This window comes from Manis pentadactyla, chromosome X (assembly GCF_030020395.1).
Source record: "Manis pentadactyla isolate mManPen7 chromosome X, mManPen7.hap1, whole genome shotgun sequence".
In the NCBI taxonomy this organism is placed as follows: domain Eukaryota; kingdom Metazoa; phylum Chordata; class Mammalia; order Pholidota; family Manidae; genus Manis; species Manis pentadactyla.
This window is the reverse complement of record NC_080038.1, coordinates 46,637,133-46,654,607: the sequence shown is the minus strand read 5'-3', so window position 1 is coordinate 46,654,607 and position 17,475 is coordinate 46,637,133. Positions and strand designations below refer to the sequence as shown.

At 47.4% G+C, this 17,475-nt stretch overlaps 1 protein-coding gene across 20 annotated transcripts in view; it reads right to left on the bottom strand.

Annotated features, from left to right (window-relative positions):
- Nucleotides 1–309: 309 nt before the first annotated feature.
- Nucleotides 310–17,475, bottom strand: part of FAM156A (family with sequence similarity 156 member A) — a 45,619-nt gene continuing 28,453 nt past the window's right edge. For 7 of the 20 annotated variants that reach the window (XM_057496137.1, XM_057496146.1, XM_057496149.1 and 4 more), the window contains 2 exons: nucleotides 12,576–12,686; nucleotides 310–1,749 (listed from right to left, as the gene is read on the bottom strand). In XM_057496137.1, coding sequence (XP_057352120.1) covers nucleotides 988–1,629 — 642 coding nt within the window. In that variant the 5' untranslated portion in view covers nucleotides 1,630–1,749; nucleotides 12,576–12,686 and the 3' untranslated portion in view covers nucleotides 310–987. Of the gene's footprint in view, nucleotides 1,750–5,756; nucleotides 5,939–7,099; nucleotides 7,183–12,026; nucleotides 12,082–12,575; nucleotides 12,687–17,325; nucleotides 17,417–17,475 lie in introns of those variants that run through there. The other 13 variants (XM_057496145.1, XM_057496151.1, XM_057496142.1 and 10 more) reach the window with 9 other exon arrangements.

Below are 17,475 nucleotides of genomic sequence, written 5' to 3'. Positions count from 1 at the left end.
AGCCCTGTCCCCTAGGTCCTCCTGCTGTTGGCGGTACACTCTGTTTCACACTCACTGGGGGCAGGAGGACTCTCTTCCATTCGCTCAGCCTGGATGATCTGAAGGCTGCTCCTGCTGCAGGGTGGCAAATGGTGACTTGATGGTGGTGTCTGGTGCCCTCCCGCCTCCCGCCTCCCCTCTTCCAAATCTGCACAGTTTGGAGCGCCTCTTGATAAACTCTGCTCTGGCTCTGGGACTTAAATGTCATGATCTCAGATCTGACAAAGAACAAGCCAAACAGATGAACAAAACCCAAATTCTGAAGTCAGGTACCTTTTATACGTATATTTATTTGGTACTGATGACGAGGTAACCCGTCAGAAATTCCTACAAGTGGGGATAGTACTCAATGTTAGGAAGCAGGGCAACACTTATGTACAGTTAGCTCAGCATACACGGAATAGCTTGCACAAATAACACAATGGTGAGCCACCAAATTCCAATTCCACATCCCTTTCCCACACTTTGTTTAGCCCCAGATTCTTGAAACTGGATTTCAGTTCAGCACACGTGCATTCCAGCAGGCCTTGTGCTTCTTTGGGAGTCAGTCAATAACATGGCACAAAATGACATGGCCATGGACAGGGCATTCATGCTACAGAGACTTTATATATCTGTTGACAACAAAGTAGGGAGGAAAGACAGCGATCCAGGGTGATAAAGTGACAACATGCATCATGGGAGCCACGATACAGTAGTTAAGGACCACTGGTACACAGTCTCCCTTGCCAAAGCAATCCAGACATTCCAGGCAGGAAAGGTCAGGACCTTCCTGGGATCAGATCACGTCTCATGCTGACAGGGTTTTCAGTCACTAGTCTGCTCTTGTTACCCCTATGAGTACTGCTTACTGTTTTGCCCCAGAAGGTCTCCACACCCACGATCCGGCGACACCAGCATCCGTGTCTGAATCCGTCGTGATCTCCATCCCATGATGGATGAAAAGTGTCAGTGTTCTTCTAACCACTGTTTGAGGAGCCTCTGAAACATTCTTTTGCTTTCCTGCTGCATCTCTAGTTGGAGCTTCTCCTCTCTCTCCTGCTGCTGGAGCACCTCTTTTGGCAGAAGGCTGGGCTGGTTGGCACCCAGGCTGAGGCTCAAGCCACTGAGGCCCTGAACTAGCATTTCCCAGGAGGAAGGATGTGGGGCGCCATTCCTCTCCACAGGCATCCCAGAAACTGTCGGCCTATGGCTCTGGCAGTACCGACATTCACATCTGAATCTGTTCTGATCCCTACCACCCGAGACAGAGATTCTGGCTTCCCGTTGAGCCCGATAAGGGGCCACGTGATCGAGGCGTCTCCGTCTCATGTGGCCCAGGAAGGTTTTCTTCCTCTGGGGCGATGCTGACCTTTCCCACCGCCTCTCTTGCAGGGTTTTCTCATCTCTGTACCGCTGCTGGAGCAGCCCCTCTGGCAGAGGGGCAGGGAAGTTGATGCCAGGACTGGGGTTCAGGTCACTGAGGCCCCCCATTAGCAGTTCTGAGAAGGAAGGATGACAGGCTGCCGGGACTTCCCGGGAAGTCTCTTCAGAGGCCATCGGGGAAGATTCAGAAATCAGCGTTGAGTTACATTCCTCGAGTGGCTCCATGGGGGTGTAGTCCGTACTCGAGGCTCCACCTGGCCCTTGGGTCTGCACGGGAAGGTAAAGATGAAAGTTCCTGAAGAGCTAGAAGGTAGCAAGGGACGTGGAGGGCCAGAGGAACCCAGACTGCAACAAATGGTGATAAAAGGAGAAAGGAAACTCATTATGATTCATCACACTTAACCTTTCTCCCCCTCTGTTTCCTACCTGTAAAATGGGAGTAATAATGAGACTTACTTCCTTAGGGCTGTTCTGCATGTTAAATGAGATAATACACCTCAAGAGCTCAGAATACTGATGGCATATAATAAAGGTTTTAGAAGTGAGATCAACTGTTGCATCCGTATGACATGTTGTGTGGTATGATGAAAGCAGACTGAGAAGGTAGAACGAGAAAGTAGACTGTGACTGAAATCGCAGCATTTGCACCATGGTGACACACCCTTGTGAATTTTCACCAGCTTTCATCTAGTTAAAACAGACGTTCAAGCCTATGGGTACCATCTCAATGTTCCCAGTAAGTACAAATAAGAATTCCTTTTACTAAAAAGTAAGAACAAAAATCAATGAAATTTCTAACAGGAAAAAAAATAGAGAAACTAAATTAACTCAAGAGCTGGTTCTTTGAAATATCAATAAAATTGATAGCCCTCTAGCGGGACTGATAAAGGAAAAAAAAAAAGTGAGGGAAGAACAAAGCAAGGTATATCACCCTTCCTGATTTCAAGCTATGGTTATAAGGCTGTAGTAATCAAAACAGTATGGTACTGCCATAAAAACAGACACACAGAGCAATGGAACAGAATCAGAAGCCCAGAAACAAAACTTAGCACATACAGTCAGCTAATACGGGACAAGGGAACCCAGAATACCCAATGGCAAAAAGACAGTCTCTACAATAAATGGTGCTGGGATAATGGGATAGTCACATGCGGAAGAATGAAACCAGACCCCCAACTTACACCAACCACAAAAATTAACTCGAAATGGATTAGACTTCTTGTGAGACCAGAAAGCATAAAACTCCTGGAAGAATAGATAGGAAAGAAGCTCCTTGACTTGGGTCTTGGCAATGAACTTTCGGATCTGAAACCCAAGCACAAAGAACAAAATTTAAAAAAAAATAAACAGGTGAGACTACATCAAACTAAAAAGCTTCTGCAACAGCGAAAGAAACCATCAATGAAATGAAAAGACAACCTATGGAATGGGAAAAAGCATTTGCAAACATATGTCTGGAAAGGGGTCAATATTCAAAATATATAAAGAACTCATACAAGTCAATGGTGAAAAAAACCCAATTATCCAATTTTAAGATGGGCAAAGGATGTGAGTAGACAGTTTTCCAAAGAAAACATATGAATGCCCAACAGGTACATGAGAAGATGCTCAACATCCCTAATCCCTAGGGAAATGCAAATCAAAGCCACAGTGAGGTATCACCTCACATCTGTTAGAATGGCTCGCATAAACAAGACCAGAGATAACAAAGGACGGTGAGGATGTGGAGAAAAAAGAGCCCGTGTGCACTCACTGTTGGTGGGATTGTAAACCAGCACAGCCACTATGGAAAACAGTATGGAAGGTCCTCAAAAAATTAAAAAGAGAGCTACTGTATGATCCAGCAATTCCAATTCCAGGAATATATCCAAATGAAACAAAAGCACTATGTCAAAGATGTATCTGCACTGTCATGTCCACAGCAGCATTATTTACAATAGCCAAGATGTGGAAGCAGCCTATGTATCTATCGATGGGCGAGTGAGTAAAGGAGATGTGGAACATATCAGCCATAAAAAAGGAATCTTGAGGGCATTATGTTTAGTGCAGTAAGTCAGGCAGAGAAAGACAAATACTGTATGATCTCACTTACATGTGGAATCTAAAAATAAACAAAAGAAAAGCCCACACCAAACTTAGAAAAAAAAAGCTAAAACAAAAAATCCCCCAAAACACCAAACTTACAATTTCAGATCTGTGGTTACAAAAGGTGGCGGTGGGGAGGATGGGAAATTGGAGGAAGGTGGTCAAAAGGTACAAACTTCCAGTTTTAAGATAAATAGCTACAAGAGATCTAATGTACAACATGATGACAATACTTAACACTGCAGTATGGTATATATGAAAGTTATTAAGAGAGTAAATCCTAAGAGATCTCATCACAAGGAAAAAAATGTTTTTCTTTTTCTCTTTCTTGTCTCTATAAGAGATGATGGATGTTAACTAAACTTACTGTGGCAATCACTTCATGATATATGTAACTCAAATTATTCTGCTGTATACTTACACCGTGCTGTATGCTCATTATTTCTCAATAAAACTGGAAAAGAGAGAGAGAGAGAGAGAGAAGAAACAAGGTACCAACAGCAGGAATGAAAGAGGAGATTTCACTGCAGACCCAGAAAATATGAAGGGGACAATATGGCAATACTACGTTCAACTCTACATATATCTAAATGAAACAGCTTAGAAGAAATGGACCAGTTACTCAAAAACCATAAACCAGCAAAACTTACCCAAGGTGAAACTGCACACATAGTCCAGTTTCTTCTACAGAAATAGAACTGGTAGCTTAAAACCTCGGGCAAAACTTCCAGAATGTATCACTGGCGAATTCTACCAAATGCTGAGAGGAATAAAAACAAAAATTTCTACACAATTTCCGCCAGAACTGATTTTATGAGGCTAGCATTTCACCGATACCAAGAAAGAAAACTACAGACTGGTATTTTCTCTTATCATAAGCACAAAATTCCTCAACAAAAGACTAGCAGATGGAATCCAGCAATATATGAGAAGAACAGCACACCACGATCATGGGTTAGCCCGAGAATGCAAGGTGGTTCAATAGCTGAATACCAACCAGTGCAATCCACAGACTAAGAGGATAACCAACTGATCAATCAGTGTAACCCATAGATTAAGGTAAAAGTTAAGAAGAAAAATGATAGATTCAATGCTAGCCCCATCATAAGCCCAACGGCATTTTCTCAGAATAGAAAAACAATTCTAAAATTCATGTGGAACAAAAGACCCAGAAGAGCCAAGGCAACCCTGAGAAAGAACAAAGCTGCGGTCATCCGACTTCCTCACTGCAAAACCTATTACAGAGCTACAGTCAGTAAGTTAGTATGGTGTTGGCAGAGAGACAGATGTACAGACCAACGTAACAGAACACAGCCAGCTATCGTGAGAAGGGCACCAAGGATAACTCACGGGGAAAGGACAGCCTTGTCAACGCACGGTGCCGGGAAAACTGCCTATCTGCATGCAAAAGGATGGAACTGGACCCCCATCTTACACCACACACAGATATAAACTCAAAGTGGGCTAAAGATACTAAATATAAGACCTGAAGCTGTAAGATTCCTGAAAGAAAACATAGGGAAAGCGTGCCTGACATTGGTCTTGGCAATGATTTAATGGAAATGACACCAAAAGCACAGGCAGCAGAGGCAACAATAGACAAGTGGGATTACATCAAACTGAAAAGCCGCCAATGAGCAAACAGGCAACCTATAGAATGGGTGGCAATATTTGCAAACCATATTATCTGATAAGGGATTAATTTTCAAAATACATAACGAATCTTTCTAACCCAAGAGCAAGAAAACAAGCTCATTTTAACAACGGGCAATGGACTTGAATAGACATTTCTCCAAAGAAGACATACAAATAGGCAACAGGTGTATGAAAAGGTGTGCCACATCACGCATCATCGAGGAAATGCAAATCAAAACCACAATAAGAGGTGGGTCATACATGTTAGGATGGGAATTAAAAAAAAAAAGATCAGTGTTGGTGAGGATGTGGAGAAACTGGAACCCTGGTACACTGTTGGTGGGAATGTGAAATGGCGCAGCCACAGTGGAACAGTGGGAAACACTATGGAGGTCCTGCAAAGAAAATTGAAGTTGAAACTACAGTATGACTCAACAATCCCACTCCTGGGTACCTGCGTCCTAAAGAAACTGTAATCAGGATCTGAAAGAGATGCAGTATCTGCACTCCCACGTTTCCTGCAGCATTATTCACAATAGCAAAGAAAATGGAGACAGAGGAATGGATAACGAAATATGGTACATGTATACAAGGGGGATATTACTTAGCCTAACAGAAGAAGGAAATCTTACCATTTGCATACCAGGTGCTGTGGATTAAAGAAGGGTGACAGATGACTGTGCCGTTTATTTAGCTCTTTCCTTGGGCCAGGTAACATGAGCTAGGTGTTCTACATCCATTGTCTCCTGTAGGTCTCCCAACAAACCTCTCAAGGAGGCCGAGTTATTCTCCTTTCACAATGTGGAATTTGAGGCTGAAAGCAAGAGAGTGACTGGATTGGCAGGGTCTGCCCTGGCATCCACTGTGAGTGTAAACTGAAGTCTGGGGTGGAGGGAGATGAGTATGGGGAGATAAGCAGGCACCAGGTCCCAGAGAGCTTCCTATGCCATGCAGGAGCAAGGAAATATGACACACATGCTTTGTTACCCACCCAGGGGCATCATCCACCAGGACCGCACCAGAAGCGTCCCCAACCTGTAGGAGGACAGAACTGGAGTGAACTGAACTGATGCACACAATACAAGATGATGTGTATTTGTGATTCCCAGGTGGGAGACCTCAGTGGAAGAGCCAGTCTTCTGCTGAGGGGTGGTCCATGGGTGAGGACAAGGATGAGCAGAGTGTGGCAGAGAAAGAGCGAGCATGGAGGGCTGGACAGGGCCATCTAGTATGATCGTCATGTCCTTTGCTGGATAGCTCATGCGGTGGAAAGGGCGATGTGCAACCTCTCCCACGGCCGCGTCAGTAGCTGTGAACTGCTGTGCCCATTTCTGTGAACCGTCCTTGCGTTAGCTCATTACACATTCACAAATCCAACCCTTTGAGTTTGTTACTGTTGTTGTTAAGAACAATAAACCCATTTCCTAGGCGAAATAGTAAGACACAGAGGGCCAAGTAAATTTCTCAAGATGATAGGCTAGCACGTGGCAGAACTGGGTTGGAAGGAAGGTTGTCCAGGACAGAGCTTGTGCACTATCCACTGCGTGATACCGCTCCCACCGAAAACCCAACCTATCCCAACCCAACCCCATGAGGCTCACAGGATCAGGGAACCTGCTTTGGGCTGCAAGTAGTGGGACAACTCCTCCTCAAGCAGGCCTCATCAGAAAGGTGATTCACAATCACAAAATGAAATCAGGAGGAAGGGTGGGCTCAGGCAGGGTATATACTCTGGGATCCAGTGATGCCATCAAGGACCCAGGTTCTTTGCAGCTCTCAGTCCTGTCCTTTTCTGGAACAGCTGTTCCAGGACCGCCATCCACACATGGCAGTGTCCAAGTGAAGCCTCCTCCACCCCCTCCTCCACATCCTTGACAGGGGACCTTCCTGGGAGCTCCCACAGCCACCCTCTATTCTCCCCTATCTCAACCCCACCCCCACTCAGCTGTTAGACGTGGTTATTTGTCTCACTTACTAGCCCAGGAGCTGGCAGAATCCAGGGACTTTGTCTTGTTCACCCATCACAGAGCGTCGACCCCAGTGGACATTCACAAATATCTATCAAATGGAATAACAAGAATGTGGGGCCCTTTATAAGAATCTTACTTGGTGTATAGACCCTGCAGAACCCATATTTTCCCATGTCACAAAGGAGGAAATGCCTGCATGCAGAGGTCAACATACCAAGACCCACCCACACCTCTAGCAAGAGACAGAACTCCATCCCAGGTGCATCCTGATTCTAGGCACACGCACCCTTGGTGGCACTGCCTCTCTGGATTTATCTGCCACCCTGAAAGCCTAACCTAGAAAGTAATTCCGAGGGAGCCAATTTAGGCGGGAACGTTCCTGGGGGGTTGGTCCATATATCCACAGCTGGTCCAGGGATCAGGTAACTAGCACATCAGATATTGCATATTGCTTCCTAGTGCCAGGCTCCATTCTTCTGCCAGGAGTACTGCACAGAGCAAAACTTGCACTCTCCACTCTTGTGAAGCCCACATTCTGGTGTGCGAGGAAGGAACTAAACAACTTAAGAAGTAAGCACCTCCTAGCCACTATAGAGAGCAGTATGGAGGTTCCTCAAAGCACCAAACAAAGAAAAACCATACAATTCAGTAATTCCACTTCTAGGAATTTACCCAAAGAAAACAAAATCTCTGAGTCAAAAAGGTATATGCACCCCTATGTTTATTGCTGCATCATTTACAATAGCCAAGTCATGGAAGCAACCAAAGTGTCCGTCAGTAGACGAATGGATAAAGAGTGGTACATACACACAGTGGGATATTATTCAGCCATAAAAAAGAAAGAAATCCTGCCATTTGCTACAACACAGATGGACTTAGAGGGTATTACGCTATGTCAAATAAGCCAGGCAGAGAAAGACAAGCACCGTAATGTTTTCACTTACATGTGGAATCTAAAAACAAAACAAAACAAAACAAAAAGAACCAAAGAGCAGTAGAGCCACAGACACTGAGAAGTGACTGGTGGTTACCATGGGGGAGGGGCTGAGGTGGGTGAGTGAAATAGATGAAGAGGATAAAGAGGCACGAAATCTCAATCGTAATACAAATTAGTCATGGGGATGAAAGTACAACATAGAGACTATAGTCAATAGTTCTATAACCTCTTTCTATGTTGACAGACAGTTGCTGCACTAGTTGGGGTGAGCATTTAATAATGTAGGTAATTTGTCGAATCACTATGTTGTATACTTGAAACCAATATAACATTGTGTATCAACTATACTTCAATAAAAAATACATCAATCAATCAATCATTGAAAAATCTTGAGGATCAAAAGAAAAAAAGAGAAAGGAGGAGACACCTCCTAGGTCAGGGGTGGTATGTGCTATGAAGACACGTGCATTTATTTTGATAATTAAACCAGTCACGTGTGATACTTTTGTCGACTTTCCGTAATGATGTGAAATTCCCGTTTAAAACGAATTTATGTCACTTCAGAGAATCAGATTTCATTTAGTAGTGTTCTACATAATAGTTTGACGTTCCCTCCCCGCCCCCAGAAACGGCAAACTCCTACAGGTAATAGACTGAGATTTGTCCATGGTCACTGAGTGCTGAAAACCATGCTCCTAGCCCTGTGCAATGCCACAGGAAAATGAGTCCAAGGTCCAGCCGTGCAACACCACACAGGGTAATAAAGAGTTTGTCTAACATCTGGTACACAGGCGTCCAATATATATTTTGTTACTTCCATCCTACTGACTCTGGAATGGAGGGGATGCTCTTCTTAGCAGCCCCATTACAAAAGAACATTTAAAGTCAGTAGACACCCGCCTATGCCCACTTTTGAGTGTGAAAGAGGAAATGAAGAGACTAATAAAACGTGGTCCTTCCATTAGGGACTCACAGAGTGGTGGGCCAGAGAACGTATACAGAGAAAACGGGGGCGGTGGGGGGGGGGGAATAAGGAGGGGCACAGGAGAAGGGGAAGGAGCATGAGTGGCCACAGAAGCAAGGGGAAGACAAGCAGAACAGCCTCCTTCTGTGAGTGACAGGGCACATGTGAACTCGCCCAAGGGCACTGATCAGCCGGGTCCGCTCCGCCATTATGCTGCTGAAGGCCTGAGTGACATCTACACCTCTCTTCCACGAAATAAAGCAACCTGGCTTTGTGGGCTGTATTCATTCAACAGATATTTACCGTGGCCCACGTGTTCATCAGCCCCTTGGGTGAATTTCCCAATGCAGCTGCAAACTAGCACAGACCAAAGTCTGAGGAAGTAAAAGATTGTCCAAGACACAAAATAAAGGAGAAAAAGCGGGGAACACTCAGATACCAGATACTCTAGACAGAGTAGGGATAGACGACACGATGCCCCTAACCCACTTGAATGACAGAAATTAGAGCCGAGCGTTTTCTGTGTTTGTTCATTTACAAGATATTATTTCCAGTTGAAAACAGCTGGTACCATGTAGTTCTGCAGTAGAAGGGCAAATGTGGGTGCTATGCTGGTATGATGAGGTTCTGGACAGCATGGGGATAGAACACAAACACCCCCTGGATGCACAGAAAATTGAGCCCAGCGATTTGCTCTATGCACTCATTACAATATACTGTTTCCCATGAGCAAACTGGTAGTGTAACAATAGCTACACTGCTCAGTGTGCCTACCTCGTGTCATCATGCTCACATGCACACCATCAACGATAAAAGTGTTCTGGGCACCTGCCGGGCACCAGGCTCGGGACCTGTGCTTTGGCAGACTTTGTGCCCAAGGGAATGTGTCATGCAAGGGAACGGTCCTCAAGGAGCTCACAGTCTGGTGGGGAGAGAGCCGTACTCAAGGCAGTGACAAAACAAGCGTGATGAGACCGAGGCAGGGGTGGGTCCCAGCCAGAGGACGCCGGGACCACAGAGGAGAGCCCCGAAACCCAGGTGGTCAGGAACAACTTCTCCTGGGGCTGGTGTAATATATGATATTATTGCTCCCATTGGCACATAAGGGAATCAAGGATCAGAGAGGCTAAGTAACTCACTCTAGACCACAGCTAGGTAAGTGGTGATCATTTTCCACTCAGGTTTGTTCAAGTACGAAAGTCTTGGCACTATTCATTACACCAATGTCTTCCTCTTAATACTGTCGCCTCTTTTAACGTGCATTCACTGGCTCTCCTTACTCCTTAAATAATTTCAGTAATCTGATGAAGTATAGATTTCCTTTTAGCTCATCGGGTCTCTTCACTTCATAAAACATAAATATTCCTTGCCATGCACATCAACTCCACCCAAAGTGAACATCTGTCTTGAGTTTGTATTGCATCACATGCTGGGAATAGAAAACGGATTACTGCCATCCTGAGTTTTAACTTACCTATTTCATGCAATCTGAAGTGCAATTGTAAATGCAGCCAGTATCTACCTCAAGAGTAGAACCAGAGCTTCCCTAGAGCAACCATTCACAAAACATTTTATTAAATGCCTAGACATTCCAGGTAAGAGACAGAGCCCTTTTGATAGGGAGTTGTTGAAATCCTGCTACTTAAAGTATGGAAATCCTTTCTTTTTATCTGTATTCTCTGCCACCAGCGCCCTGAGAGGCTCAGGCAAGCAAGGCCATTTATGTCTCCGTTTTTGACAAAACACACAAGCAAAACAACCCTCCCCGCCCCCAGACACGCACACCCAATACACCCAACAGGGGTATGTCAGTGTAAGGAAATTGTGCTGGAAATGCAAATGGAAGTCCCTGCTAACCATAAAACCAAATTGCTGATCACAGTAGAGGTCTACTGCCCAAGATCAGTTGCACTTCAGCAAACTGGACAAGCAAAGATGCCTTCCTTCTGTAAATACTATGCACTGCTACTTGTCGAGTTATTGGATAAAAATTGTCAGAATAACTGCACATCAGTGCAGGAACCACAGAGCCTATTAAAAGCATGTCTATTCCTATGTCACATCATGACAGCTCCCTCTCTCACCCTCTAGAAATACTTTCTCTGAAGGTTTCAATACAGGAAATGTGGGTTTTCTCGACAACGCTTCAGTTATTTTGTCTAACTTTGTGAGCAGGGGAGGGAGGAAAGCTAAGGAAACAGCCTATTTCTGAACCTGTGGAAGGCTGATTCTAGCCCAAGTAAAACCCCGGTCCTAACAGTGTCCACTGAAGTCTCAATGCCGTCTCTCTCCACTTAAAAAGGCATCCCCAACTAGAGAAATATGCCACACAGATCTGTTGTCAAACCGCAATTCCAATTCTGAAGGGACGGGGCGTCTGAGAAAACCACCCTTCTCCCAGAGGACACCGGTCCTGCTCTGCCAAAGAGAAGGACTCTGGTCCTGCGACACTAACGCGGCCTGGGAGGTTGTCTCTGTCTCTCTCAGGCTCTAGAGCCCATTTTCTCTAGGGCTCAGGTTCTTGCCATCCCGATGCCACCAGGGCAGTGCCTCCCATGCTCAGCCCAGGCGAAGGAGTTTGCCCGGGAAGGGAAGGGTTAAGACCACCGAGAGGCGCCATCTTCCAGCAGTCCTAGAGAGGCTGACCCCCGCCCCCTCAAGCGGTGGGACCCCCCCCCCCACTTCCTGACGCCACAGGGGGGGTGGGGCCCTGTGGAGGAAGTTGGTCCTTCCTAGTCCTGCCCGGGGAAGGATACAGAAGTGGCGCAAAGGGGAGGCGGCTCCTCTCAGGTCGGCGGGCATGTGGTTGCGGACCGCATGTAAAGTCAGCTCCGAGGAGTGCAGGTGGAGCTTGGAGCAGGGTGACTGAACTGGACGAACACTTCCTGAGGCCGCAGGAAGAGTTTCCGGGCGGTGGGGGTGGAAGTGACTTCCCAGGTGACGCAAGTGGGTGCTGGGCTAGGGACCCGGAAGGAGGGGCTGCGCCTGACCGCCTGGTGACTTCTGTTCTAGAGTGCACACGTGGAAGTACCTGTTACTGATTTTGTTTCCTTACCAGGCGTTTTCGCATAGGCGATGCAGGCACACTAGGAAAGACAGAAACCAAACTAGTAAGTAAAGAGATGGCCTTTATTCAGGCTGCTGCAATTGGGAGAACCCCTCCCCCACATCTGAAGATGAAGAGCAGAGTCTCATGGGGGGCGGGGGCGGACTGCCTTTTCCTTCATAGGGAGGAGGGGCAAGTTATGGTGGGGAAGGACTCAGGAGGAGTCCCAGTCTCTCTCAGGCTCTAGACATGGTTTAGCTCTGTGCCTAGCTCGTTTCAGAAGACTGACTTTTAATCTGTTACCATTCAGTAGACAAAGAACAGGGAGCTGAAGAGTCTGTGTCTGGCCCTTCTGCAGCACGAGAAAGGTGTGTGTTTGGCCGTGTCACAGGTAAACCCAGGAGTCATCCCAGAGTCTTAACAGGAGTCATGACAAAGAGTGGGCAGCAAGACTTAGATCTGAGTCGTAGGAGGCAGGACGGTCCTTGGCAATAAGCCATTTCCAGAACAGGAAATGCGCGCAGGTTTCCTTACCTTAGCCTTTTCTGGTCTCAGGTGCAGTGCAACGTATTTGTCGTTGGTAAAAATGAGCCTGGTATCTTATCTTTGCAGCCTGTCCAAGCAGATACGTGGATTTTGTTTACCCTGGAAGTAATCGACAGTTGAACAGCACTTTATAGTTATCAAAAGGTAGTATTTTGGTGGTCTAAATGAAGGAAGAAAACATGAATCATTATTCCAGGATAGGGTCCTCATCCTCCTCTTACACGTCAGTAAACAGAGGTTAACCTGCCCAAAGTCACACAAGGACTAAGTGATGGGGCCTTGATGCAGATCTTGGAATCTGTGCCTTCATCACCTCCCTGCTATGTAGGCACACGCTTGCTTTCTGGATCCACATATCCGGCTCCATCCTCTCTCCTAAGCTATAGGCCTCAGAAGCCAACTGACAGGCCCACAGGCCAAGTGCGCTCAATAAATGCCAGACAACCCCCACAACACTGGAGATGACTTCACAGAGAAGTGGTAGAGAAATTAGGTTCGAAAGGCCCTCCCCCACCCCGAGTGGAATGAGAAGCCACAGGAGGAAGACTGGAGGGGTGAAGGGGGGCAGTTTCTCCCAGAGACACACTGATGGGCTGTCATACCGCACTGGTCAGTGTGATAATACACACTTGTTACTTTGGATTCTTCTTTTCCTGTTAGCGTTGGCAGTACATGCTTCACGGTGAAAATACACAAAACAGATACGTGAAACCAACCAGTATGTGCATAAGTAGAGCGATTCCCATTGTACCGAAGGAGTACTGAACAGTAAAACAGCACTCTGCTGTACAAAAAGAGCACTGGACTGAACGAGTGAAAGAGAAAGTAGTCATTTCCCCTAGTTTTTGGTACCCATTTTCCCATCACAGATGAGGCATCTTAGGCACACAGAGGTTAGGTTCACTCCCCCAAGTCACTCGGGTACTAAGTGGCTGAGTCCCAAACAGGCTAGGAAACTCGCCACGTCCCAAACTGAGCCCATGCACCCCTGCTCCGCACACATCTGCCCCTCCTGTGGTGCTGCCTCAGTGGAAGGCAACCTTCTACCCAGCGGCTCAGGCCCAAGATCCTTAAAGCCATCCTGGATTGCTGCCTCTCTCGTGCCACCCCCTCAAATCACCAGCCCGGCCAATTCGGCCTCCAAAGTCTTTCTAAGATCTCGACACTTCTTCAGTCTGTGGTGACAGTGAGCTCCCCAGTTGAGGTCACCCTCACCTCTCCTTGACATCCACCACCGATCTTGACACCTTCCCAGCATTCTCTATCCAACTGCCTGGGGCAACCTTTCTTACATCCTGATCTGGTGGTCATGTCTCCCCTGCTCAACACTGCAGGGGCTGCCTGCAGCTCTAAGGATGGACAAGGCACCGGGGACGCTGCCTGACCCTGAGGCCTCATCTTCAGCAGACCCCTCTTACCCCCCACTCTATTTTCCAGCCAACCGAAACTTTCTGATCAACAGATGGCCAGTGGGCTCAAGCGCCCTCCCTTCTCCCCGTCTCTAAGAATTCCACGCCCCCAAGCATGCCGTTGCCCCTGTCCAGCATGTACTTCATTTGCCCGATTCCTTACGTCTAGCTGTCAGGTCAAGTAGAGCAATTTCCATTTTACCTAGGGAGTACCTGGATGAAAAGGCACAGTCAACAGATTTGGTACTTTTGCGGAATGGAACGTGATGGAGGTTTCATTATAAAGTCCCCAAGCGGACACACGTTTCACTTTGGTTCACAATGAGCTGACTGGAAATACAATCTGACATCTGAATTCTTCTGGGGAAGCCTTCCCTGCTAGGGACAGAATACACACCGCCCCTCACTTTATCTGCATCCTCTGTTTCCTTGAATATGGGGTTTGGAATGTGGCAGAAGATTTCACTCTGTGAAGGGATACTGCCTCACAGTGAAGAGGGGTAAGCAGAAACATGGAAAGAATCTGTCACTTTATGGCATCATTGACACTGAAAACTAAACAGGACTTGAACTGCCCTACCCTCTGACTTTTGTTTTGGTGAGATCATTTTTCACTGTAAGTTACAGTTCGAGTTCTGTGTTAGGTACAAGAGGACGTCCTCCTCCTGCAAGGGGTTTGATTTACTAGTCCCTGTGGTTATCAGGGCCTGCTACTATGGGGGACTCTGCAAGGGAACCTGACAATGTCTTCATTCAATCCACTGTGTGACCCCACCAGGTGCCATAAACCCCTGGAGGAAACTATGTCAGTTCCTACAATGTCCAGTGGAGTGTGGCAACCCCCTGCTGGTTCTACCCACCACAGACTCAACTGTGATGATTAACCTCATTCACGACAGCGTCTCTGGGCAGAATACACCTAGGTATGAAATGGAGTGTGTGCCTGGGACATGCAAACAATACGGGAGAGAAGATGGAACCACCATTCTGAACACCACCACCCCAAACCCTGCCAGAGAGTAGCCTAGGGTCCCAGGAGCCCTGGCATGCTTCCCTCCACGCCAACGTAGCCCAAAAAGAGGGCACGTGTGAATGGCTCTTCCTGGAGCCTAGCTATTGAGGGGCTGATGTGTGCCAGTTTCATTTCCCAAACCCAGAGAGGTTAAGCATCAAACCCTGTCTTCTACTGACAAGGAGACAAAGAGGTTAGGTTGCCCATGCTACGAAGGGTGCACACCCTGGGAAGCACACCCTGGTTTTGCCTGACTGCAAAGCCAGTCTGCGCATGTGGCTTGTGTTGCAGCTGCCAAGACGCAGATATTGTTCCATGACTGGAGAGTCATCACTGTCCAACCCCTTGTCCACCTGTGAGATGCAGGCAGCCAGCACGGCATGCAATCCTGAAACGTTCTCAGCTCTCATCTGCCCCAGGAGGAGTCGCCCTGAAGTCGACAGACCCAGAATCCCTTGCCGTGAAGGGCTTGTCTCAGAGCTGACAGCCACCAGGACTTCAATTTCCAGGGGTTCCCCCATGGGGAGGCACTTTGCCATGGTAGCGAGACTTCTGCAATCAACCCTGTCCCCAATTTATGAATCCACCAGTCTCACTCTTTGGCAGGTAACTAAGAACTAAGGGGCAGCAGAGGCGAAGGAAGTATTTTCAGTGGCTGCATCACACCTCTGGAGATCACCAGACCCCAGGGGTGGTTTGCAGCCAAACAAACCGAGATTTGAAATCTGGCTCTACCCATATTGATCTCTCCGCTCTTCAGCTTGCTTGCCTGTAACATGTGGAAAATAAAGTGTCTACCTCACAAACCTCCCCTCCCCCGAGACATCCCCCCTGACCAAACACACGTACATGTGCGCGCGCGCACATCCTCGGGTAGGAGTCAGATGCCCTCTGTGTTCCTAGGGCACCGTGATTTAAATTTCTCCATAGGCTTCTTCACACCATGACATGTAGCAGTCCTCTGCTTTCAGGCTACATCCCTGCACACCCAAGCTGTGTCCAGTAGGCTGGCAGGTGGTGTCTACCCAGTGCTTAGCACACATTTCTTCAGTGGATGAAGGACCCTGAGCCAAGGCACTTGGCCCATGAACAGTAGCTATTACTGTGCCAGTTATTTCTGCACTACGAATGACACAGGAGCATGGAGGAAGCAGGGCATCTCTGTAGTCAGATGCTCTTTGTGGGGAGGAGGACTGCCTCATTCTCACGATCCCCCTTTCTGGGCACTCCTAAAAGAGTGGCTACAAAGTTGTTCAGAAATGTGTGGGTCACTCTGTAGCCCCAACGGCCACAGTTCTGGCCTCTCAGTGCAACTTGGGTTAAGATCCTTGGGGCACCAGTTGGTTCATGGAACGTTTCCCAAGTGCCAGGTGACTGGTGCATGTGGTGGCCCCCCACAACCATCTGCCCAATAGGTGGACTGTTGCATGTATTCAGGCTGCTAATTAAGTACGTGGTGTCTTGCCTAGGGCACAGATGTCTGCGGAGGCAGGCACATGGGCACTCGGATGAAGGGCCTGTTGACCCAGGGGAGCGCCATCAGCCTCACAAGGAGGCGCTCTTCCTCGCTGTTCTAGTTCTTTGACAAACCCACCTCTTCTCTGACTGCTCTTCCCTGTGTGTTTCCTCTGCCTAACTCTACACCCTGGCACAGCATGCCAGTCAGCCTCTGTGCTCCTGGGTGTCCTTCCAGTCTAGCTGACTGAGCAGAAGCCTACCCCGCCCAGCAGGATCTAGTCCCTGGCACCCCAGCTCTCCTTGCCTTCCATTAGACTCTCGCTCTGTGATTACAGCACATCACCTTCTAACACACTACACAGTTTGCTCAGTTGTTATGGGACGGTTTGGTGCCTGTCACCCACCGCTATACCTTTCAGGAGTGTATAGTCTAGGGCAGGGATTTCTGCCGGTTGGGCCATCAAGTATCCCAGCACCTGGAGTGCTGCCTGGCACATAGAAAACCGCCCATGTATGTATATTTGTGGCCTGACGCAATGGGTCTGCTTCCCTCACTGGACTGTGATGCTCTTAAGGGTCGTGTTCTGCTCCCCTTGGGACTGGCCCCTCCCTCCTTGCAGGCATGGGTCCTCAAGTGGCGGCTGCTTCAGCCACACCTGCTGTCTGGCAGCTCTGATCTGGGACTCAGGTGCAGGCTGGCTGTATTTCAAACCTCAAACACTTAATTCTAAAGCAATTTAGTTAGAGCAAATGTTTTGGCTTTACTCTGGAGCCTCAAGTTGTTTCTTGACAAGCTAATTTTTAGCAAATTGTCATGGTTTATGAAACACTGACAGTTAAAAATTTGCAAATGACTCACTTGCACCAACAGGAAATGCCGCTTCACGCTCAGTGTGTGTGTAGTACTTCTTTGTCCTCCTTTCTTGTTGTCACTTGCCAAACTTTTCTTTCTGTTTCAAAAACAGGGGGAAGCTTACCCACCCCCGGCAAAGATACAGATGACTTGGTC